The sequence below is a fragment of the Hemitrygon akajei genome, chromosome 14, assembly GCF_048418815.1.
Source record: "Hemitrygon akajei chromosome 14, sHemAka1.3, whole genome shotgun sequence".
NCBI lineage: Eukaryota > Metazoa > Chordata > Chondrichthyes > Myliobatiformes > Dasyatidae > Hemitrygon > Hemitrygon akajei.
Window position 1 is genome coordinate 88,097,298 of NC_133137.1, and position 25,660 is coordinate 88,122,957.

The 25,660-nt window shown below is 40.3% G+C and overlaps 1 protein-coding gene across 2 annotated transcripts in view; it reads left to right on the forward strand.

The window, feature by feature from the left end:
* The window catches only part of sfmbt2 (Scm like with four mbt domains 2), a 236,072-nt gene that overhangs the window by 109,119 nt on the left and 101,293 nt on the right, over nucleotides 1-25,660 (forward strand). For both annotated transcript variants that reach the window (XM_073066530.1, XM_073066529.1), the window contains 3 exons: nucleotides 17,888-17,989; nucleotides 19,333-19,480; nucleotides 23,072-23,154. In XM_073066530.1, the coding sequence (XP_072922631.1) occupies nucleotides 17,888-17,989; nucleotides 19,333-19,480; nucleotides 23,072-23,154 (333 nt within the window). The remainder of the gene's footprint in view (nucleotides 1-17,887; nucleotides 17,990-19,332; nucleotides 19,481-23,071; nucleotides 23,155-25,660) is intronic.

Here is a 25,660-nt window from a genome sequence, read left to right on the forward strand (position 1 = left end):
ATCATGGCTGATTTATTTTCTCTCTCAACCTTTTTCTCCTGCCTTCTCCTCGTAACCTTTGATGTCCTTACTAACCAAGAACCTATCAACCTCCTCTTTAAATATACCCAATGACTTGGCCTCCATAGCCATTGGAATGGCAATTAATTCCACAGATTCAACACCCTCTGGATAAAGAAAACCTTCCTCATCTCTGCTCTAAATGGATGTCCTTCTATTTTGAAGCTGTGTCTTCTGGTCCTAGACTTTCCCACTACTGTAAACATCCTCTCCACATCCACTCTGTCTAAGCCTTTCAAGTTATTGCTAGAGAGGCACAAACGCTGATCTCTGTGGGACCCTACTTCTAAAAGCTGCTTCTCGTGATCAAGTTCCCCTTCTCACCAATTGTCAACTCACTGATGCCCAATTTGAGTTTGCCATGACCAGATTGCATCACAGCCTCGGTCCAAGCATAGATCAAAGCAGGAGTGCCAGAGATGAGGCGAGAATTATCTTCACTGACGCCGAGTTAGCATTTAACCAAGTGTGGCAATTAAAGAGTCTTTACCTGAAACTTCAACCCAAAGGCCAAAGGAAAGAGCGGTTGAGAGGTGAAGAATTTTGTGGAGGGAATCCCACAGTTTGCTTGAGAAAACTCTGTTGCACTGGAGGAGTGGCTAAAGTTGCAGCTGCTCTATACTGGAGGCTGCGAAACGATGCATGTCTCAGAACAAAATGAGCCACTGACAAAGAAGTTGAAGACTGGGGGGAACTTGACAACCGATGACAAAATACGACCACCTGTTGTAGCAGCAGGCAGCAGGCCCTGCTGTGTAGATCTCACACAGCTTCCCTTGCGTGCCGAACCAGACGTGACTCTTGCCTAGGGATCCTTTGTGTTCGTCGTGGCCCTTTTCAAGCAGGCCCCACCTCTCTTCCCATGCAGCTTGTTACTGAAGCTCCTGTGCAGGTCTCTGCACCATGTTTACCACTTTGTGGTTGGACTGAGTTTTGTGCTTATTTTACCCACAGCCACAGAGCGCATGGAACAACCTAAAAATAGATATGCATGTAATTTTAGCTTTCTCTTTGCAGTTGATTTTCCACTGTTTGAGGTTAAGATGAAGATTATCTATAATTCACTTAACTAATAAAATAGTGCACAAGTAAATGGGCTATTTTGGGGCTATCTGTTAATGGACAGCAATTTTAATTGACAGAAAAAAGGAATATTAATTGGCTTATCATCAAGCCAACTTGGACTGCAATATGCATTTTAATTTCCCAATTTTGGTGTTCAGATTAAAATGTTGCACCGTCAAAACAACACTAATCTCTAGGCCAACTGTAATGTGAAGATTCTTTAAAAAATCTGTGTTGAATATCATTTTCTTTCTTGGTATTTTTTCCTTTTAAAGTGTAATTTTTACTGGTCATTGCAGAATTTCTGTTCTGTAATGGCATCCCATTATGTGCACTTCCTTATCCACCTGAAAATGTTATCAAATCTCTCACATTCTTTTGTTCATGATATTTTCCTTTTCGGGTAAATACACTATATTTTATTAGGTTTTGTATGTACAAGTATTGAAAACTAAACTTGCAAGAGAAAAACATTGGAGCAGGGGGGAGCTTCTAAATTGGATGGCCTCTGTAAAACAGAATGGTGATCACGGAGTAATTAATCTAGGCCTGTTGCCAGCACTACAGGTACCAAGCCAATTTTGCACTGCTTGCTGATTATAAAGATTTCTGGGTACAGCTGGCGCAAACCACATTGTTGATTGACGGCTCATATCAGCAAGTGCTCTGCTTAAAATAAGCCCACACCTCTTAAAATTGAAGGGGCTATTGTGGCTTGAGCATCGCACGCATTCTTCCAGGAGGTGAATTTCACCATGGGAGCATTGAAGAATGGCTCATCATGAAGTAGGGGTTTTCGGACTTTCAGATGCTACAAGTAGATCCTAAGGATTTTTTGATGAACAAAGGGGTTATGGAGTGCATACACTCAGTGGCCTCTTTATTTGGTACAGGATGTAACTCCAGTATTAAAAGTGGTTACTGAGTGAGTGTTCACGGTCTGCTGTTGCTGTAGCCCATCCACTTTAAGGTTCGTCATGTTGTGCATTCAGAGATGCTCTTCTGCGCACCACTGTTGTAACGTGTGGTTGTTCAAGTTGCTGTCACTTTCCTGTCAGCTTGAACCAGTCTGGCTATTCTCCTCTGACCTCTCTCATTAACAAGGTGCTTTCGCCCACAGAAATACTGCTCACTGGATGTTTATTTTTTAGAGTCTCGCTCCATTCTCTGTAAGCTCTAGAGACTATTGTGCGTGAATGTCCCAGGAGATCGGCAGTTTCTAAGATACTCAGACCACCCCGTTTGGCACCAATAATTGTACCACGCTGAAAGTTACTTAGATCACATTTCTTCCCCATTCTGATGTTTGGTCTGAACAGCAACTGAAGCTCTTGACCATGCCTGCATGCTTTTATGCACTGAGTTGCTGCCACGTGATTTGCCGATTAGCCATTTGTGTCAATGAGCAGATGTACAGGTGTACCTAATAAAAGGTCACTGAGAATAAATCCCTGACAGTGTCAGTACGACTGGCAGGGTGATGAATAAGGAACGGGTTGCTTGCCTTCGTTGGCCATGGCATGGAAAATGTCTTTGGAATATCATGTTACAACTTTATAAAATGTTGGTTGAACATGATTTGAAGTAGATAGATAGATAGATACTTTATTCATCCCCATGGGGAAATTCAACTTTTTTCCAATGTCCCATACACTTGTTGTAGCAAAACTAATTACATACAATACTTAACTCAGTAAGAAAATATGATATGCATCTAAATCATTATCTCAAAAAGCATTAATAGCTTTTAAAAAGTTCTTAAGTCCTGGCGGTAGAATTGTAAAGCCTAATGGCATTGGGGAGTATTGACCTCTTCATCCTGTCTGAGGAGCATTGCATCGATAGTAACCTGTCGCTGAAACTGCTTCTCTGTCTCTGGATGGTGCTATGTAGAGGATGTTCAGAGTTTTCCATAATTGACCGTAGCCTACTCAGCGCCCTTCGCTCAGCTACCGATGTTAAACTCTCTAGTACTTTGCCCACGACAGAGCCCGCCTTCCTTACCAGCTTATTAAGACGTGAGGCGTCCCTCTTCTTAATGCTTCCTCCCCAACACGCCACCACAAAGAAGAGGGCGCTCTCCACAACTGACCTATAGAACATCTTCAGCATCTCACCACAGACATTGAGTGACGCCAACCTTCTAAGGAAGTACAGTCGACTCTGTGCCTTCCTGCACAAGGCATCTGTGTTGGCAGTCCAGTCTAGCTTCTCGTCTAACTGTACTCCCAGACACTTGTAGGTCTTAACCTGCTCCGCACATTCTCCATTAATGATCACTGGCTCCATATGAGGCCTAGAGTATTGTGCATATTTCTTGTCACCATATTACAGGAAGGAGATGGAGGTTTTGGAGAGAGTGCAGAAGAGGTTCACCAGGCTGTTGCATGGATTATAAACAAGATCCTGCAGATGCTGGAAATCTTGAGCAGCACACACAAGATACTGGGGGAACTCAATAAGTCAGGCAGCATCGATGGAGGGAACTAAACAGTCAACATTTCAGCATGGGACCCTTCATCAGGATGAAAAGTCTCGGTCCAAAACATTGGCTGTTCACTGCTACCTGACTCGCTGAGTTCTTCAAGTATTTTGTGTGTGTGTGTGTGTGTGTGTGTGTGTGTGTGTGTGTGTGTGTGTGTGTGTGTGTGTGTGTGTGTGTGTGTGTGTGTGTGTGTGTGTGTGTGTGTGTGTGTGTGTGTGTGTGTGTGTGTGTGTATGTGTATGTGTGTGTGTGTATGTGTGTGTGTGTGTGTTCTCGTTCTTTCTGCTTATCCCATATTCGGCTGTGTAAGGTCAAGAAGGCACACTGGCCAGAGCTGGAGGTTAAAAAGTTGGATTGCTGATTGATGAATTGGGTTATTATCACGTACACCATGATTCTGTTTGTGTGTCAGCCAGGCGGATCACGGCGTACCTAAGCACATTGAGATATAAAACAAATCCCCAGAGCAGAATGGAGTGTTACAGCTACAGAGAAATGGCAGTGCGAGTAAACGATTAAAGTCCAAGGGCCGTGATGTGGTGGATTGTTCAAACACTCACCTTATAGCATATGAGACGTTCGTTGGTTAATTATGTACGATCCGCCCACTCACTGTAATGGGCAGACAGCTCTGTTCTCCTCAGCAGATGCTGCGCTGCCCAAGTTGAGGTCTGGGATTTGCAGGATTTCCTTATCCACAAGAGTCCTTCCATTTTGCGATTGATATTCAAGATACTTCAGGAGTTCGATATTTCATTTAGTTTCTTACACGTCTGCTGGGTTTCACTCATCTCATGTCAAAGATGTCATTTAGCATACGCTCCAAAAGTAGATACTTAATGGCACGTGACTGGATATTCTACACTTTTTTAAACTTGCTGAAATAGCTCGCCAGAAAATCCTTGATGTGCCGACAGAGACATGGGATGAAGGCACAATATAAAATCTTATAAAAGTGAAGCACTTTGGTGGTGACAGATTGTGGAGTTTCTTCTGGGACGAGTAACCCGGAGGCTTGGATTCGAGTTCCTCGCAGTAAGGAGGAAAATTAACAGATTGCCATTAAAAAAAACCTCTAGTTCTGTAATGAACTTTCCAAGGTGTGCCGTGACTCTATCTCCACAGCACACCAGATTTTCATCTCTGAAATAGCCTGGCAAGCCACTCAGTGGCCCCATAACTGCCTCGTCGTACAAATCCATCTTGGTCTCCCCACCATCACAGAGACTAGTCTGCCTCTAATATGATTCACTCAACAAGATGTCTCGAACCAGCTGAGGGGACCCTACAGAGAAGCTTAAGGAACCACATCACATCCTGGCGACGGTTACCAAAGCACAGAGTGCGACTGTGTTCACCAGAGGATCCGCAAAAGGTCAGGAAAGTGACCCACTTTCTCAAGGGCAATTAGGAAGGGAGATTAAATGCTGAACTTGCCAAAAACACTCAGTTCCTGATAAGTGAATCGCTGAAAAAATACATTATTAGCTCTAAATGTGCTGTAATGCATTATTGAAACTTACAAAGCCATTACATGAACCAGTTATGGGTATTTGAGTAATGGGAATCCAGATGCTCAGATTGTTATTCAGTTCACCGGCCACTGAAGGCTTAATTTCTGATTTTAAAATTGCTTATAATATTTGTACATTATTTTATTAGTTATGAATGCCAAAGTTAATGAGGGTAGTGTTACATAAATAAAATGCTGTGCTCCTATTTTCTAGCGCTACTTTACGCTCAGTGGCCACGTTATTAGGTACACCTGTACACCGCGTTAATGCAAAATCTAATCGGCCAATCAGCCATATTTTATGCAGCAATTCAATGCATAAAAGCATACAAACATGATCAAGAGGTTCAGTTGTTGTTCAGACCAAACATCAGAATGGGGAAGAAATGTGATCTGAGTGACTTTGACCATGGAATGATTGTTGGTGCCAGATGGGGTGGTTTGAGTATCTCAGAAACAACTGATCTCCTGGGATTTTCATGCATAACGGTCACTAGAGTTTACAGAGAATGGTACGATTTAAAAATAATATCCAGTGGAACAATATGCCTTTGTTAATTCAAGATTCATTTGCTATCAAAGAATGTGTAAATTATACAACCTTGAGATTTGCTTGCTCACAGGTAGCCACAAATCAGGGAACCTGAGCGAACCCAATTTGAAAAAAAGAATAAAAATAAAAGATCACTTGATGTACAAGAGAAAGGAAAAAAATACAAATGCCAACAATTGAAGCGAACAGCAGCATTCCGAACCAAAATTGAATCCGGAGATCCAAACCCCGGAGTAGGCCCAAAGCCTTGCTTATCAGTTCATCTTATTAGTGGGCATGGAAAACAGCAGCCGGGGCAGTCTTCATAGCCTCAGTGAGAATGGCCAGGTTGATTCAAGCTAACTGGAAGGTGACAGTAACGCAAATAACCACAGTAGTGTGCAGGAGAGCATTTCCGAATGTACAAGACTTTGAACCTTGAGGTAGATGGGCTACAGCAGAAGAGAACCACACCAGGTTTCCCTCCTATACCTAATAAAGTGGCCACTGAGTGTACTCTGTAGGGCAATAGTTATACCATGAAAGAAAAAAAAGTGCTGGAAACATTCAGCAGTTCAGGTAACATTTTTATGTACTGTCGCATTTTTTTGGATATCAATAAATACTAGTTGTTGACAATATGATGGAAAAGTTTCCAAGAAACCTAGTCATTCAGCCTCGAAGTGTTTACTATGTGGGGAAGACTGTAACTCTTCTTAAAAATAAGCTGTAAATGTTGTCGATGTGGTTTGAGCAAAATGCTATTGTGGTAGTTGTGTTCTGAGTGAATTTTATTGCTTTACATCCTCGCACAAGAGGCCCATGCAAACAATCTATTCAACTTGCCAATCTACCCTTTCATCTTGGCGTTCTGCCAATTTTGGTTTCATTTTGCTCTCACTGTAATTGCATGTGGGACGCTGGAAAAATGTTAACAGTGTTGCTGGAAGCTTTACTGTTGACAAATGATTGTGATCTAGAAGTGAAGTGCGAAAGATAAATGCTATTTTATTTATCGATTTGCAATAGCCATGTAAATTCTGCTCTGTTGGATGTTTGTTTTGATATTAACACGTGAATTCTTTCATAGCCAGCAGTGGTCCCAGTTCTATTTTAATTAAACTTGGTTGTTCTGTTTACAGTTACTGCATGTATTTGCATCCAATTTATCCCACAGCTTTGTAGAATATATGCTTTACACAGAAACATTTCACTTCTCCTTCATGTGAATGTGAGAAATGGTTCAGATCTTTACCAGATTTTGGAAAGTGTAAATATTTTGTGAGTAAACCATGCCAGTTCTTGATTTTTCTTTTTGGTAAAAAAAAAATGCATATAAATTTTCCATTTGATTTGAGTAGAATTTCCCCTATTTGAGTAGAAATGTAAAATAGCAGATACAGAACCTCTTTGTAAACTTCAATAGAAGTTCAAAAGATGAACATATGTTGGCTGAGAGTAGTTGGCTGAAAGTTCGGCAGAACTTGAGGCACAATCAATGGAAACTTTCTTTAGTTTCAGGTTGAAATCTCTCAAGACTATTGTAATCTTATATTTTTCTACCCTTTCAGCAAAATCGTGGCATTTTATGAAAAGCTTATTGCCAAAACAAGCCCCAGCAGTTTTTCCTTTGATGAGTACACTGTCATAATTTCTTAAATGTGAAGATCTATTCTGGGGACATTAAACAGTTCACTTAATCTGTTACTTTTTTTTGTTGTGGTTGATTATGCACTGTTACGCTGAGTAACTTGGCAGTCCTTTCCAATGTTCTTAAGTTATTGTTGAAATCAAAGCAATTAACTGGGTTATGAAGGTAATCAAACCCTGTTGCAGTTGTCTGTGGATCGGTGTATTTCCATATATTTCTGAAGATTAGTATTGTCTGTCTAGCTACTTTTATTTCAGTTATCAGGCATTTCAAGGGTATTGGCTTCCATGCCTTTTAACATAAAGACACTTAAGTAACAATATTGAGTAATTGGGAAAATTCACAGTAGGTTCAAACTATGATTGATAAGCTGCAAGAAATAAAGCTTCTCCTCCTTCAATGATGCCACTTAAAATTTACCTCATCGCCACCATTTTTATTGCCTGTCCATGTAATCCAATGTCGTGTTTTATTTGATATCCATTCTGTGCTGCGAATTGGAATATTTTACCATGTTAAATACATAAATAGGAATTGTCTTGTTAATGCCTGAATTTTGTTGTAAATATACTATATTTTGCAAGAAGTTCCCAAGCTGGAGGGGTAGACCAGGAATTAAAAATAAAACGTTACTTAAACAATGACAAATTCTGCCATCTTCGCCAGGGATGAATCTTACCCCTGGGTGATCCCTGGTGTAAGGATCTTACAAATCCCTGGAAGGGTTTGTCATTGAAGTATCGGTTCAAATCAATATCTGTATCCAGCTAGAAGCCCGAGAAGAGTTTATTCATCACATATGCCGGGAAGGTGCTAGAACCTTTTTCAAAATCTTGCTCAATTGAAAATTGGACTTTACATAGATGCAATTGTTGCATCTTCGAAGCATATGATTTGTCAGAATAAAAAAACTGGTGATATTACCTTCATTTTAAAAGAGCAATATCGCCAGAGAAAATGAATAATAGACCTGGTTAAGATGTAAAGAGAAACGTGCCAGGTGTGTAATTATGGTATATTTCTCAGTACAGAGTTTAGGAAATGCTGAATATAAACAGATGCTCTGTGAATGCAGTGGTACACAAAGACAAGAGAATAAATGTCTCCTCCAACGTTTCGTAAGGCCAAGATCCACATGGACCGACAACTGAAGCTCTTCACCGTGTCTGCATGCTTTCACGTATTGAGTGCTGCCACCTGATTGACTGATTAGATATTTGCATTAATGAGCACGAGCACAGGTGTACCTAATAAAGTGGCCGCTGAATCTATGTCTGCAGCTGGAAGTTTTGAATTCATTCTGGAGTTTTGTTTGACAGGCCCCTTGACATCGAATTAAGAGACTGGATTGCTCGTATTTGTCCTGGTCCCCGGCCACGTTGCATCGTAACATGTAATCTTGAGTGTATTATTCACAGCTCAACCGTTTGATGTGAGTTTAGGGCACTGTTATTTTTGGGTGGACTGGGGAGAGCATACGGTCCCATAAAACCAAGCAAGCGTAATCACTTTTAAAGAGCATATCCAGTACAATGCCAGCAAGATTAAAGCCAGGAGCAGCTGCCATTTGCCTAGAAAGTCAGATGCATGGCATTGTTTTCTTCACCCCTCTCTACGTCAAATTTACTGTCTTTACCCACAGCTGCAGTGACCTTTCAGCTTGAATTGTGCCTGGTGAAAAATTCGACCGAGCATTGCAGGTTTTGGACTCCGTTCACACAGTGGTGCCGTTTCCGTTCGTCGGTGCGCAGAATCTGACTGAAGTGATCATCGTTTCTAGAGGATGAGGTTCGGTACAAACGGGAGGCGCCTGCTTTGTACTTGGATCAGGAAAGTGGAGTTCAGCATTCCAGACAGGTCTTGGCTGCGGAGGCCATATCACTGGGTATATTTAAAGCGGAGGTTGGTAGGTCCTTGATTAGTCGTCGGAGCGACGAAGGTTATGGAGAGAAGGCGAAAGAAGGGGGGTTGACAAGGATAATATATCCGCCATGGTGGGACTGTGGATCGATCTCTCTTCCCTGCTGACACATGTGCCTGTCCATTTGCCTCTTACTTGTGGAGTAGACCGATGGGCTGAATTCTGCTCCAATGTCTCATGTGGATCCCTGACTCCGATTCATTTATTTATCACATTTGCATTGAAACACAGTGAAATGTGTCTTTTGCATTACTAGCAAAAGCACTGAAGGATGCGCTGGGGGTCAGCCAGCCTGTGCAGTGCCGCTTTGCAACATTTTCAAATCAATGACAAACCTACACAGAGCAAAGCAAAGTGCTGGTGTTTATGCAATTTTTGTTCCTTGACTGTGCTCTGACATCTAACTCATTGTTATAGACAGTGGATTCTGGATAATAAGGCAGCCACTTACTTGGGACCACTTTTAAAGAAGAAAAACTAATCGACAACATTGCTGGGATTGCCTTCATTCCTTTGCGACAATGTTCTGCTTAAATGGGGCAGGAAGCTGTTGCCGAATAGGTTCTAACTAGCGTCAGTCACGCGCACTTGTGTGGCCCTTGGATGCGAGACCGTGCCTGCACTGATTTCTGTTGCTCCCTTCCCTGCTCACTTGTGTGCCTGGCCTGCTGAGTTCCTCCAGCGTTTAGTTTGTGTTGCTGGGATTTCCGGCATCTGCCGATTCTCTCTTGTCTGTGATTTGATCACTTGTACGCCTATCCATTTACCTCTGAAATGTTGTTGCTCTTCCTGCCTTCGCCAACTTAATTTAGCAGCTCATTCCGGATACCAGCTGCTCTTTGTCTGAAAGATTTATTCCTGGGTTCCCTTTCAACCTTCTCGCTTGCGCCTTAAACCCTTGCCCTCTTGCTTGGACTCAAATTCCGCGTATCTACCCTAAAAGAACACCACCAGTAGTAGAATAAAGCTGTGCATTAGTTCCCAATAGGTACCTAACAGTAACAACATTTAAGAGACATTTAAATGTCTCTGGGAATTTCATATACCTCTATCAAATCACCTTTCAGCCTCTTTCACTCCAGAGAAAATAGTCCTCCCTCACATTCAGGCAACATCCTGGCAATCTTTCCTGCAGCCTGTGTAATTGAATCATGTCCGTCTGGTGGGACAGTGACCAGAACTGCACTCAGTACTAAAGTGCAGCCAAGCCAATGTTATGTACGTCTCTGTTCGTTTACAGTTGATGCACCTACCATCAAACGCTCCCAGCCCAACTGGATTTCCATAATGCTGCTTCCTTCGTGGAGCAAATTAAAATGGGTCTTCCTCAGCAGCTCTCTGCTGGGGGCCATGAATTTAAAGCACCAAGCTCTTCTGCATTTAATGCTTGGTTGCCCTCCCCAAGGCCCAGATTACCACTACTTTCCTGCCCCAGAGACCTTCCCACAACCTTGCTCTCATAAAATTGGAAATCTCTTTTGACGACATTCCATCCCCTCCCCAAGTCCCAATTTTCTGACGCAGTCCAGCATGCTCCCCCCCCCCACCATAACGGTCCCTGTTGGACCCCAAAAGCCGACATTTCCTGGCGCCGTCTTCTCAAAGTGATCTGCTGACTTCCTCTGCATCCCCATGATGCACGAAAGAAAGCCATTTTGCAGTTCTAAGGTCCATCCAGCAGTGTACGGTTTTGTGGGTATCTCTCCAGCAACGGGTCCACAGCCCAGATTAGTCACTTTAACCAGTGGATTTCTAGGGTTGTGTACCTGAAACTGAGATTTGAGTGTGGTGCAGCCACAACACACACACAGAGCTGCAGGATTTAGTGAACTTAGTGATCCCATAACCAGGAAATTAAACTAAACCACAGTGGATCTTGCACTCTAGTCAGTTAAGTTGAAGGGCAGTTATACAGCTTAACAGGATGAGACTACTTTTAGGAGTATCTCCATCTTCAGTGACAGCAAATGACAAGGATGTGGTATTTATAACTCTTCAGTAAATAGTGTCTGTAAGTGTTCCATCTGTATATGAAGTTACCAGACCTAATCATCATCCAATATAACTACGGTATTAAGACATAGGTGAGTGCTCTCGATGCGGAGAAGTTCGCACACCTTGACAACATCTTCGATGGCAGAGAATAATAGCAGCTGCTCTGCGCATAACCACAAGAAACTGCAGAGAGTTGTGGGCACAGCTCAGAACATCACGGAAGCCAGTACTTCTGTCCAAACTTCTCGCTGCGTCAGTTAAGCAGCCAGGATAACCAAAGACTCCACCCATCCTGGACAATCTCTCTTCTCCCCCCTTTGAGCAGAAGATACAAAACCCAAAAGGTTGTACCACCAGGCTCAAGGACAACTTCTATGCTGCTCTTATAAAACTACTGAACTCTCCCCTTCTATAATAAGGGGAACTCTTGAACTCTCAATTAACCTCATTATTCTTTTGTTTATCTGCAGTGCACTTTCTCTGTAGCTGTAACATTTTATTCTGCATTATTATTGTTTTACCTTGTACTACCTCATGCACTAGGTAATGATTTAATTTGACGAGCTTTTCACTGTATCTTGGTACATGTGGCAATAATATACCGATTCCAAGTCTTGTCGAATAAGAATGAATAACGCAATTAACGAATGTCCTACCGTCGCCATTTTGAAGTTGTCATTTTCCAGAAGATTAACCAAGCAACTTGCTGAACTCCACAAGGTTATTCTGCTATCTGCAAGTTAGGAGTGTGACTGATTATTCATCAGTTGCCTAAACTTTTCTCTAGAAGTTCTATCATGCAATACTCGTGAATCTGACTGATTGATACTGTGTCCTCCACCGTCAGCATTTCCTGGCACACTACGGCTACAATGGGCAGCTGGTATAAGATGACTGCAATGACTCGCTGAAGCTTATTTAATGGACCTTCCTACACTGTGCCCTTGATTACCTAGGACAACGGCCACAGGGTGTATGGGATCACCTTCCACTCCAAGTCACGATATTCTACACTAGGAATATGCTGATGACTACACGTTAAATGGAAGTTGCTTTCCTAGAAAATGGTCCACTCCACATCACAAATTATATTCTACCAATGAAACACACTGGAGTTGTGATAAAGGATCTCAGACTGAAGCAGTTTATTCCTCTTCATAGATACTATCCGACGTGCTGACTTGCTAGCTGAACCAGCATAGACATCTTCTCTCATCCCAACACTGAACACAACCTGTGGACTCACCTTCAAGGAGTGACGTTCTCTGTATTATTCTTTTATTATTATTTGTTTAGCTTGTGTGTATTTGCTCAGTTTGTCTTTTGCAGATTGGTTTTGCTTGCCAGTCTTTGTGTGTAGTTTTTCATTGACTACTGTATTTCTTTGTTCTACTGTGAATGCCTGCAAGAAAAGGAATCTTGGGGTAGTATTTGGTGACAGATAGATACTTTGAAAATAAATCTGAATTTTAAACTTATGCTAAGTTCCTCCAGTATTGCGTGCCTGCGTGTGTGCTGTTCAAGATCTGCTGAGTATTTGTGTTTACCATATTGCAATATTCCTTATTGTAAAGCCATGTCATCTGTACAAGCATCAGGAAATGCAAGCTGGGAAAATATATTAATTTATTTACTTCTCTGGCATGAATTCCATCAAAGCAAATTTTATTCCTTATCTGAGATTTCTCAGTGGCGATTTGTGAATTCTGTAAGGGTGAATTTCCATTAGCCGGACAGCTGTAACACAGGCGATGTCTATATCCCCTTTCCTCTTGGAACTTCCTACCAAACAACATGACAGGATTTATAAATTTTATCGCTGAAAATAACCGAAGCATACAAGACTATACATCATGAACTAAATGTTCTTTGCTTCAACTATATGTGGAAGCTTGTTTAAAGTCACGGACCAGCTGATCTTGCTAATGGATGTCTGTCCACAGCCAAATCAGTGAATGCATGAATTGAGCCAGGACTTGACTAACTGGCAGTTCAAGTTGGCCTGAGAATATAACAGTACATTTTATCAGTGGATTAACACAAATTCCACCTTTACAAATGCCTTGTAGTGTTTGGAATGATGATTCTCAGTGAATCCATATGATTTTCTTTCTGTTTTACTATTTAGTGACTAGAGAAATATATAAAGCATTTATGTTCTGAAATCAGTATGCATTTAAAAAGTTTAAAGGAACAGTGACATCAGCAAACAATATGTACTTTCAGTCATCTGATAGTAGGGTGAATGTTGAGATTAAATACAGTAGACAAAATAATATCTACTGTGTGAGTGACAGTAAAAGTAATCAGGAATTCATCTGGTTTGTGTGCAATTGTATCTAAGTTGTAGATATTGGAATCTGGAGCAACACACAAGCTGGAGGAACTCAGGAGCTCAGACAGCATCTGTGGAGGGGGAAGTCCAGACCCTCCATGGATGCTGTCTGACCTACTGAGTTCCTCCAGGTTTTTGTGTGTTCTGGAGAATCTTGAATATTTTCCCCTTGCAGATTTTTTGTCAAACTGTTTATTGTAAAATCTAGATTCGTAAATTGTTCAACTAAATCAATTTGGGTAGATAATACTGTATATATAATGGTGAAAACTACATCTAATTGAGAATTAATAATTTAGAAGCTTATAAAAATATGTGGATTGCAAACAGCTCCACTAGACTAATTATAAAATAAGTTTAAGTATTTTGTATAACACACAAAATGCTGGAGGAACTCAGCAGGTCAGGTAGCATCTAAGAAGGGGAATAAACAGCCGACGTTTCAGGCAGTCCTGATGAAGGGTCTTGGCACGAAATGTTGACTGCTTATTCCTTACCATAGATGCTTTCTGACCTGCTGAATCCCTCCGGCATTTTCTTCAAGTATGTTGTGCTTTCTTTAAGCTGAGAACTTAGCAAACGGACTAGGAGTAAGGTACTGCAGTTAAATAGCATGGCCAGTTTTAATGCTTCTGGATACCCCTCAATTCAATCAGACCTCAGGATCACTCTCTATCTCCCCTGATCCTAATTCTTCCCAGGCATTGCCTGCGATCTTGTCCCTTTCCTTCTCACCACCCTCTTTACTTCAAATGATGCTTAACTCTGGCATCTTCGTTTTTAAATAACCCAATTGCACATTTTCCAGATGCATTTAGTGAAGTTCCCAGAATAACCCGCTCGGTGTTTCTTCACATGTAGCTTTAAGTAAATTGTTCTTTATATTTGAGCCAGTGAATACATTTGTAAATCAGTACCAAGGTTGTTGCATTAATATAGGTGTTAATAGGATACATTAAACCAACTTTTGCAGATGGAAAGAAAATACTTTATTCTAGTTCTTCACTTTTTTAAAATGATATTCTTACATCGTAGCACTTTTCCTGCTTTGGATAGCGTTGGAATAGCTAGGGTTCGGGCCAACATTTCTAATATTAAAAAGAGCTTGAGGATTTATGCCATATCTTATTACAAAGAGGAGTTAGTATTGCCAATTTTTCTAAGTTGGATGCAGATGTTATAAAAAAGGCTTTGTTGGAATATAGTCAATAATGCCTTTAGAAATATCTAATGTTGCAATCGTAATTGAACGTGCGCTATCATGGACAATTTTCCACAAACTAACGACACTGTTTGTCTCCCAGCACTGTAAATTAATGTAAATTGGTGGGAATTGGAATTAGCTTCATTCAAGTTGCACACAGAAAAAGGTTTTCTGTTACTAAAACTTTGACTTTATTTTCATTTATTTGCTTAAGCATTATAGTGTCAAAATGTGTTTAAGGATTTCTTTATCTTTGTGAAGTACCCAAAGATAGTTATTTTAACAGTGATACATGAATACAAATTAATATACTTCATTGTTTTTCCTTAACTCCCTTAGAACATCCATTCATATCAATGGTTTAGAAAATCAATTTTTCTTGCATGAGACATCAATTGATGTGAGCACGGAGCACGTTTGGTCTGCATGTGGGTGACATCTGATAGTGATGAGCAACACGCACAAAATTCTGCAGGAATTTAGCAGGTCAGGCAGCTTCAGGGGCCCCTCCTCCTTCCCTTTCGCCCATGGTCCACTGTCCTCTCCTACCAGATTCCTTCTTTTCCAGTCCCGTAACTTTACCTCTTCAACTTCTCACCTCCCAGCTTCTTACTTCACCCATCTTCCCTCACTTGCCGGCTTGAAATCCTTCTCCTCCCCGCCACCGCCTTATTCTGGCTTCTTCCCCCTTAAGATCTTTATCAGTCCCGATAAAGATCTTGGCCAGAAACATCAACAGTTTTTCCTTCCAATAGATGCAGCCTGACCTGCTGAGTTCCTCCAGTATTTTGCTCTGAATTTCCAGCATCTGCAGAATCTCTTGTGTATCTGAAAACGATGAGTAGATCTCTCCTAAATTGATAAGCAATATCTGGTCTTATTCTCCTATTCACAGTCTCATAGGAAATGTGTATTTAATTTTCTGTTCGGAAAAAAAAAAATCTCTATGGATCTGTGAAGATTCTTCCTAAGCTTAAAAGTTTTAGATCCTTGAATTTTTGCTTTGGCCATTTTTGTATCGTCTTTCAAAACCATGTGCACTACTTCAAACACTTCAGAGATAAGTATAATTGCAACATAATATGTTGTATTTTAATTCTCGTTTAATTTGAAAGTCACCGTCATTTTGATTGGGAGCCTGGTCAATTTATGCCGTACGCTTGCTCTCCTTTTATGAGTAAAGCTGTTTCCACCTATAGAAATAATGCAACACATTGTGATTGCTTCTTGTGGAAAGCACTGATATCTGAAGGAACTGGTGCACAGCAAGTGTACTGCTGAGGTTTGATCTCCATGAACAACTGTTGATAAAGAATCCCTTCTTGAAAACTCCCAGTGGTATTTTAACTTTTACTCCTGAAAAGCAAATGCAATAAGCTATTCCCCATCCCTCCTCCCTGTCCAAATATATTAATGTCCGCATGTCTGTTTTTCAGCAAGCTCTCCTTGAGGATTAACTAATACAACCAATTATCAGATTAGTGAAAAAACTTTAAGCTGGGAGCAGATTTTATCCATAATTGTCAAGAGACTTACTTTATGTACTTGTTTTAACACTAATGGGGAAAGATGTTTGTGTCTGGTCTCAGAGCATGGTTATAGACCTTTGACCCAGAAGATGTTCATTTACAGTACTTTAAATTTTTTAATACTAACCTGTTTTTTCTCCATTTTCATCTTTCTGCCACCATGTTAAATGAGCTCACTGATAAAAGTGAGCTTGAACTGTTATATCTGTTTCTCTCTCCACAGATGCTCTCTGACCTGCTGAGTGTTATCAGCATTTCTTGTTTTAGAATAAACTTCTGCTTCAATTTTTTTTATTTCCAATAGTCAAAACTTGCATTATATAAGTTAACGCTAGTGCGTTGTTTTCAGACCCTAACATTCCAAAGAAATCCAAAGAGTTCAAATCAGTGATCTATGATAGAGAGACAAATGAAGCATCGTCATTTTCTGGGTTTATATGAATATTGAAAGCATATCTCGACTAGTGTGTGTGAGTTCAGCATGCCAAGCATTTTGAGCCTGTTATCAATTCTGTTGAAATTGGTGACTTCAAAAGGCAATGCCTTAAAATGGTAGCATCTATCATTAAGGACCTTCACCATCAGGACATTCCCTCTTCTCCTTACTACCATCAGCGAGGAGGTTCTTCCCTCCGGTATTAGATCTCTGAATGGACAATGATCCCATGAACATTAACACACTTTTATGGCTCTTTATTGTTTGCACTACTTTTAAAATGTATATTTTATTTTATAATTAGTGGTATATTGGTATCAATGGAAGTGTACCAGTTCACAGAAATGGAGCGAGTTCGGATGGAAAAACTTGATAAGCTATTTTATTACACCCTCTCAGAAATTCCATTATGATAGTAACCTCCCTATTATTATCATATTTTTTGGGACTGCCCTGTTATCAAAGACTATTGGAGGGGGATACCCAATGCCCTACAAGACATCTTTAAATGTGAAATACCCTTAGAGAGTAAGACCATATATTTTGGGTATATACCTCAAGAATGGTTGAAAAAAGATAAATATTTAATGAATATACTGTTGGTGGCTGGTAAAAAGACTCTTACTAGGAAATGGTTATCACAGGAGAGCCCAACTTTAAATACATGGATAGAAATTACAATGGACATTTACAAAATGGAGAAGATAACAGCATCTGTTAATCATAAGCTGGAACAATTTGATTCATACTGGGAAAAATGGTTTAACTACATTATGCCTCATAGGCCTGATTTTATTCTCACAAATCAATGAATCAAAAAAAGATCACTCCCTACTTGTACATAGTTTTTTCCTTTTGCTTGTTTTTTCTTTCCACTCTTTTCTGTAAGTGTATACCTCAGATAAATAGTTTGTGGAGATTTGTGATATATATGATTATATGATATATATGTACAATGTCTGAAATACATTTTATGGAAATGTTTGTTTGATGAACCTCAATAAAAAAAATTACCAAAAAATAATTAGTGGTTATATTTATGAACTGCACTGTACACCTGCAGCAAAACAAATTTCATGACATACGTCAAAGATAATAAATCTGACTCTGAACACAAGGGTGTCACACTTCATGATCTCTGTTCTTGTGTAAAACTTGCAGGACCAGTCTGATGTAAGGACTCACTGCTTCACAGTTGGCATGAAGTTGGAGGCAGTCGACCCAAGGGAACCCTTTTTGATCTGCCCTGCCACGGTGACCAAGGTGAGTGAGCATTGCCAAGTCTATAATCGGATTAAGATAACTCGTGAAGATACATTCCGGAATTAAAATATTTACTCCATTACATCAGTTCTGAAGAACCTCAGGTTTCGTAAAAAAAAATTACTCCAAAACATTAGGAAAACAACATTTCTAAATCTGTAGTCGGTGGTGTTTTACTTTTTAAAATATGGGTGACACAGTTGTATAGTGGATAGTGTGATACTATTACAGCTCAGGGCATGAGAGTCTGGCTCCGTCTGTAAGGAGTGTGTATTATCTGCCCACGTCTGCATGGGTTCCTATGGGTGCTCAGGTTTCCCCTCACTTTCCAAAGACATACGGTTAGTAGATTAATTGGTCATTGTAAATTGCCCTGTGATTAGGCTAGTGGGTTGCTGGGTAGTCAGGCTCGTTGGGCTGGAAGCGTCTGTTCCATTCTGTACCTCTAAATAAATAAAGTGATACAGGATTTTCACTGCTCCTTGCTAAGCAGCTGTAAAATTCTGTTTACTTAACATTTTTAACAAGAACAAATGCACAACAATTGTACCCAGAGGGCTTCCCTCAGAATAGAACAACATTCCTTTAGAACAGCGATGAGGAGGAATTTCTTTAACCAGAGGGAGGGGGAATTGGGGAATTCATTGCTGTAGAGCCCAAGTCATTGGGTACATTTAAAGCAGAGATTCTTGATTAGTAAGGGCGTCAAAGTACAGGAGAATGGAATTGAGAGGAATAATAAATCAGCCAGGATGGAATGACAGAGCAGTCTTGATCAGCGGATTGCCCTAATTTTGTTTTTGTATAATGTCTTGTGCTGTTTAAAATGCATGTGTACACTGGTATGCTTAAAAACTCGATTTCAAAAATATTATCCATTCGAACCTATTCGTCTAAATCCCAAGCAAAATATTAAATTCCAAAGTTCAAAATTTGAAAGTAAATTTAATTACCAAAATACATATGTCACCCTATACTGCCCTGAGATTGATTTTCTTCAGGGCATTCACAATAAGTGCAAAGAAACACAATAGAATCCAATGAATAAGTGCACACAGCAAAGTCAGGCAGACAGCCAATGTGCAGAAGGTGACAAATCTTGCAAATACAAAAATGAGAAAAAAAACAATAAATAAATACTAAGTATTGAGAACACGAGTTGTAGAGTCCTTGAAAGTGAGTCCGTGGGTTGTGAAATCAGCTCAGTGTTGTGGTATCCAGGCTGGTTCAAGAGCCTGATGTTGAGGGGGAATAAATGCTTAACTAATTTTCTTAATAATATTGTTAATATTTTCTTTCTTATTTTTTAATGTTCGCTTAACTAATTTTCTTCAATCCTGTAGGTTTTTAATGACCACTATTTTATGATCACAATTGATGACTTAAGGCCAGACGCTAGTGAAAACTCAATGCTTTGCCATGCTGATTCACCGGGGATCCTACCTGTTCAATGGTGCCTTAAAAATGGGGTCCATCTTACTCCCCCAAAAGGTTGGTGTTTCTTACAAAAAAATAAAAGTTCTTTGGATAATAAAACCACGCAACGTATTTTTGAAATTATTTTACCAGATCATCATCTTGCATCTGAGTGTAAATCTTGTACTGATTTTGCAATGCAAATGCTGATAGTTGCCTAGCAACAGTGGTTAAAGCATAGCGAACAATCATCATGTTAGTTGGTAATTCATGAATTTCCGTCCTGTGTGAATCAGCTGATATCCAATATGATGTTTATTAAAGCTGATTCATGATGGATGATTTATGTTTTTAACCTTTAAGTTGTTTCACATTGCATTACTATTTTCCTGCAAGTTGTTCAGATTTGTAATTATGTTTGCAGCCCTATAAGAGAGAGACCAAATGCACACACTAAATACTTGGATGTCAGCAGGTTAATTATTTGGTATTTTCCTCAACAATTTCTGTTCTGTATTGGAAATCATATATTTACACCTATATAAATTTATAGAAAGAAAGTAGCAGTACAAAGAACTTGCTGTAAAAAAAATTCTGTGGTAAAAATGCAGAGTCATAAAATCACCCTTTTATACAAGATGATAAATTTTCTGTATGAACCCATGATACCCAGGAATGATTCCACTGCAGGTGATATGTTGCTGGAGTGAATTTTCAAATTGCAGCTCCTTTGCTCACCTTCAGGAGAAAGTGATTCTAAAAGAACATGAGTGAACCTGTGTAAGTTGTGCAGTTGGCATTAAACTCTAACTTCTGACTTGCAGTAAATAAACACGAATTAACCAGAATCTGCTGTTTAATTATGAGAAAACCATTTTTAAACAAATAACATGCGAAATCTTAACTGCGTCACTGACATTTCTTTTGATGGAAGAAAATCCATGGAGAGGAGCCCGATAGCGTCGCAGTTCATGTTGCGCGTTACAGGGCTAACGATTGGTGTTCAATTCCCACCACTTTCTATAACAAGTTTCTGTGTTCTCCCTGTGATGCATGAATTCCTTCAATTTGTTCTGGTTTCCTCCCATGTTCCAAAGACATACGAGGTTGTGTGAGCATTACTAAGTTTTGGGCACCCCTAGTTGGCACCAGAAACAAGGCGACACATGGCCGGATGCCCCAGCGCATCCTTGAACTGTGGTGCTTTTGACACAAACTGATGCATTTCACGGTCTGGTTTGATGTCCCTGAGACAAATAAAGCTAATCTTTAACCTCATTTGCTATTCCCAATGCCATTAGGCTTTACAATTCAACCGCCAGGACTTAAGAACTTTTTAAAAGCTATTATTAATGCTTTTTGAGATAGTGATTTAGATGCATATCGTATTTTTTTACTGAGTTAAGTATTGTATGTAATTAGTTTTGCTACAACAAGTGTATGGGACATTGGAAAAAAAGTTGAATTTCCCCATGGGGATGAATAAAGTATCTATCTATCTATCTATCTATTTTACCTGCTCTGGCTGTTAAGTGATTCCAGAATCCAGGTCAAAGAGAATTGAGAATGGACCTTCCCAGATCCTGTTCTAATCGTGTTCGTTCTTGTATAATTTATGTTTATGTTACTCCTGGTGAATTTTGTATACCTGATGCTAGGTGCCTGCAATTTTGCTGCATGTAAGTTTTTCATTGCACCTGTGCGTACATGTATTTTAGTACATGACAATAAACTTGACTTTGAAACACCTGCACGAATGCAATACAAAGGGCCAGATCTGGTAGCTAAATTTATTTCAGGATTATGCAGTTGAAAATGAGTGAAAAGAGATGATTATCTTGGAAATTCAGTAGAACCTTTCCCAGCATAATTCATACTTGCTCATCTGTCATCATTACTGACAGAAATCAGGTTTCTTCTTCAGTCCTTTACTTCCTCCTAACTTCTTATTTCATCACCCCCCCTCCCCAACTGCACACCTTCCCCCTCACCTAGTCTCACTTCCCACCTGCCAGCTTGTACTCCTTCTGCTCCCTTACCTTCTTATTCTGGCTTCTGTCCCTTCCTTGCTAGTCCTGGTGAAGGGCCTCGGCCCAAAATGTCGACTGCTTATTCCCCTCCACAGATGCTGCCTGGCTTGCTGAGTTTCTCCACCATCTTGTATGTGTTTTGCTCAAGATTTCCAGCATCTGCAGAATCTTTTGTGTTTATAATGATGTCATCCTTTTTTAGCGCATAAGGGAAGGTAGTCTGCTTTGCCCTCGGTCTAACCTTGTTAATCTTGGGCTGACTGTTTTTGGCTAGATCCCACCATGCTTTTGTTCCATCATTTAGACCTCCTCATCCTGTACCATGAGTCCTCTTCCTCAATCTGCCGGCTGTTCCAGTGGGCGATTCCCCGAGCTGCAAACCCTCCCTCTCACCTCTATCCCTGTCTTCAACCTTGATTGGCCAACCTAAAGCACCCTGAATTCCCAGACTCAATTTTAGTCTCCACTGAATATTTCCGTCTGCAAAGAAAAAAAGTGCAGTGGCCCTCTGGAGCGACTGAAGTTGTGGTACGGCAGCAAGTTCACAAATAGCAAAAGGAACTGGCACATCATGCAGCCCGCTGAGCTATTACCTCCATGCGATCTGGACCACCCCACAAAGAGCTGATGTGAACATATGAGCCAAATTATCTCATTCTGTACTGGAATCATTTTGATGCAATGTCCTAAGGTTTGTTCGGCATAAATTAGGAAACACGGGTAGTTAGAAATGTAGCTTTGACACTTTACATTCAGTTCTTTCCTTTACCTTTTTTTTTACAAAGTTGATATACTTTTGTATAGAATAATCTGTCTGAATGGCTTGCAAACAAACGCCTTGTCAAAATCAAAGCCATTATGTTTACATTGTTCTACCTCAATGCACTGTATAATGAACTGATCTGTATGAACAGCATTCAAGACCAGCTTTTCTCTATCAGTACATGTGAGCATAACAAACCAATTACCAAAGCTGGGCCTAGTTGTTATGATGGCAGACAAGGCTGGAAGGATTCAATAGCTGTCATCTGCTTTCCGTTTTAGCGGAATCTCTAAGTGGGTTTTGTGGGCGTGTTTGTTGTTAACAAAAACGAAGCATTTCACTGCATGTTTCAATGTACAACTGATGAATAAAATTCTGAATCTCAGTTTGGGCTGCCTGGGGAACACTTTCAGATCTAAGTCTACAGCTACCAAAGATGCCCACATGCTCCTTATTAGATGTGTCAGCTACCGGTTGTACAGTTACATTTCTGACAAATGTGCACCAAAGCACAACTGAACCATTACCACACTAAGATCAGTGGCCACCTTTGGGTATTGAACTTAGTTCCGATGTTTATCACAGAGAAAGCGCACTCCCAATCTTTTTCAAAATCAGAATCAAGGTTAATATCATTGACATATGTCATGAAATTTGTGCTTTCCCAGCAGTAATACAATGCAAGACAAAAATTACTATAAATTACAATAAGAAATTGTATATATTGTGTATAACGTGTGTGTGTGTGTGTGTGTGTGTGTGTGTGTGTGTGTGTGTGTGTGTGTGTGTGTGTGTGTGTGTACAGCCATCAGAATTGGATAAGAAAAGAAAAAATATATTAAATATTGCTTATTAATTTTTTTACTCTTTCAGGTTATCCTGGTCTAGATTTTGACTGGGCTGATTATCTTAAACAATGTGGAGCAGAGGCACTGTCTCAGTACTGTTTCAGAAATGTAAGTTTTGTCTGCATTTACAAGAGCTTATTATATAATAATTACATTTAACAGCCTTTTACTGTTTCAGGGAAATAGTCATATGAAATTTACATCGTTCTTAGAATTATCTGATAATAATATTTTTGGACTATTATATACATTTTTGTAATTTTTTTTACCAAATTAGTTTCCAACATATAATTGTCTAAAATTAGTGTCGAATTTGTGCTGCAAGTTCTTGAGTTAAATACTGAAATTCCTTTCAAGCTAACTTGAGCAAACAACACTCATGTTCTCAATATTATTTATTTACTTTGTACAGTTTGCCTTTTTTCACATTTGCTGTTTTCCTGTCTTTATTTGTGTGGGGTTTTTCATTGATTCTGTGTATCTTTGTATGTACTGTGAACATCTGCAAGAAATGAATCTCAAGGTAATATATGGTGATTTAATTTGATAATCATGCAAAAATCAGAATTAATAAAGTAGTGAGGTAATGTTCGTGGGTTCACTGTCCATTCAGAAATCAAATGGCAGAGAGGAAGAAGCTGTTCCTGAATTGTTGAGTGTACATCTTCAGGCTTCTATACCTCCTTCCTGATGGTAGCACTTAAGAACAAGGCATGACCTGGGTGGTGGGGGTCCTTAGTGATGGATGCCGCCTTTTTGAGGCATTGCTCCGTGAAGATGTTCTGGATACTACCAATTTGCTACTGGAGTTTGCAAAGGGATCAGTTTGTATAAACCAGGAGTGAACCTCTTAAACAACGCAAAATGCTACAAAAAGCTCAGCAGGTCAGGCAGCATCTATGGAGGGGAATAAACAGTTGGCATTTCAGGCTGAGATCCTTCACCAGATTTCCATCATCTGCAGTATCTTGTGTTTATGCAAAAATTAAAGTTCTCTTTTAGATAAACAGTTTGGCATCTTCTCCTTTCCTTTCCAGTCCTGATGAAGGGTCTCAGCCCAAAACATCCACTGTTTATTCCTCTCCATAGATGCTGCCTGACCTGCTGAGTTCCTCCAGCATTTTCTGTGTACTGCTGTGGATTTCCAGCATCTGCAGAATCTCAGGTGTTCATGAACCTCATAAGGTTCAGTTGTGTTCCCTTTTGCTAAATTTCCCAGTTTCAGTGCTGGGAAAGGAAATGCTCAGAACTGAGTTTATATGAGCTTCAAACTTCATTAGATTCCTGGAGATATCATGGAAAGAGGTCAAAATGAGAAGGGAAATTCTGCTTCCAGCCAGTGGCACAAGTGTCAATAATCCACTGTTCACAGAACTTCATTGTTATGCTTGTAAACTCCCGGTCTGTCACCCAAGTAATGGAGTTCACTGCACAAAAGGCATTGTTTATCTTGCAAGATTTCTAAAAGCAAACAGCTGCAATTTACTTTAGAGATTATTCACATTTTTAAATAAAGAACTTTATGAAAGTTGTAGTGAGGTAGTTTAATAGTGAAACCTTTATCTTTGATTATTGAACCACTTTTGTTACCTGGACAGCCAATGTCAATAGTCTGACAGTGCCATGGACAGCAATGAGTAACATTTTCCAATGTTAAGTCTTTGCATCTGGGACCATTAGTGACTTTACAAGCCACTGAGATATCTAAACCAAAGGGTAGTGATTCGAAAAATTCTTGAGTTTGGCAACATTGCATGGGGATGTGGATGTGGATAAACCAAGCTGGTTTAAAGCTTGAACCAGCAACCTACTGCCCCAAATCCAGAGCATTATCAATGACACACATGTTAACCAGCATAAGGGGGTACAGAGGAGAGAATTAATGAGGGAAAATGCTAGAGGTGATGGAGCTATTCTATCAGAATCTGGAAGAATTCAATAGGCGCTTCGCCTGTGAGTCTGTCAGGCCCCAGACAGTCTTACCAGGTGGGGTGACACTTCACGTGCGAGTCCATCGGGGTCATTTGTTGTATCTGGTGTCCCGGTGTCATCAGTGAGACCCGACCACGATTGGGGGGCAGCTTTGGCAATGCCTTTGCTTCGTCAGCCTCAGAAGGTGGAATTTCCTGGTGGCCATCCATTTCTGTTCCACTTACCGTTCCCGTTCCTCCATGTCTGTTTGTGGCCTCCTCTGCTCTCTTGCTGAGGGTTGGAGGAGCAACACCTCATATTCTGTCTGTGCAGCCTCCAATCTGAAGGCATGAACACTGATTTCTCCAACTTTGGTAATTTCTCCCCCTTCCCTTTCCTTCTTTCTCCATTCCCTTCTCGCCCCTCTCTTCTCCGCAGCTGCTATTATCTCTCTCTGATTTCCTCCTCCTTTTCTCTCTCCCATGGCCCAGTTACACCCATCACCTGGTAACTCAGCTCTAGCCCCCAACCACCCAGCCAGCTTCCTCTCACCTGACTTCACCAATCACCTTGTACTCCTCCCCCTCTGCCCTCCACCTTACCCTGGCTTCTTCACCATTCCCCTTCAGTCCCGGTGAAGGGTCTTGGCCTGAAGCGTTGCCTTTTTATTACCATCTATTGATGCTGCCTGACCCACTGTGTT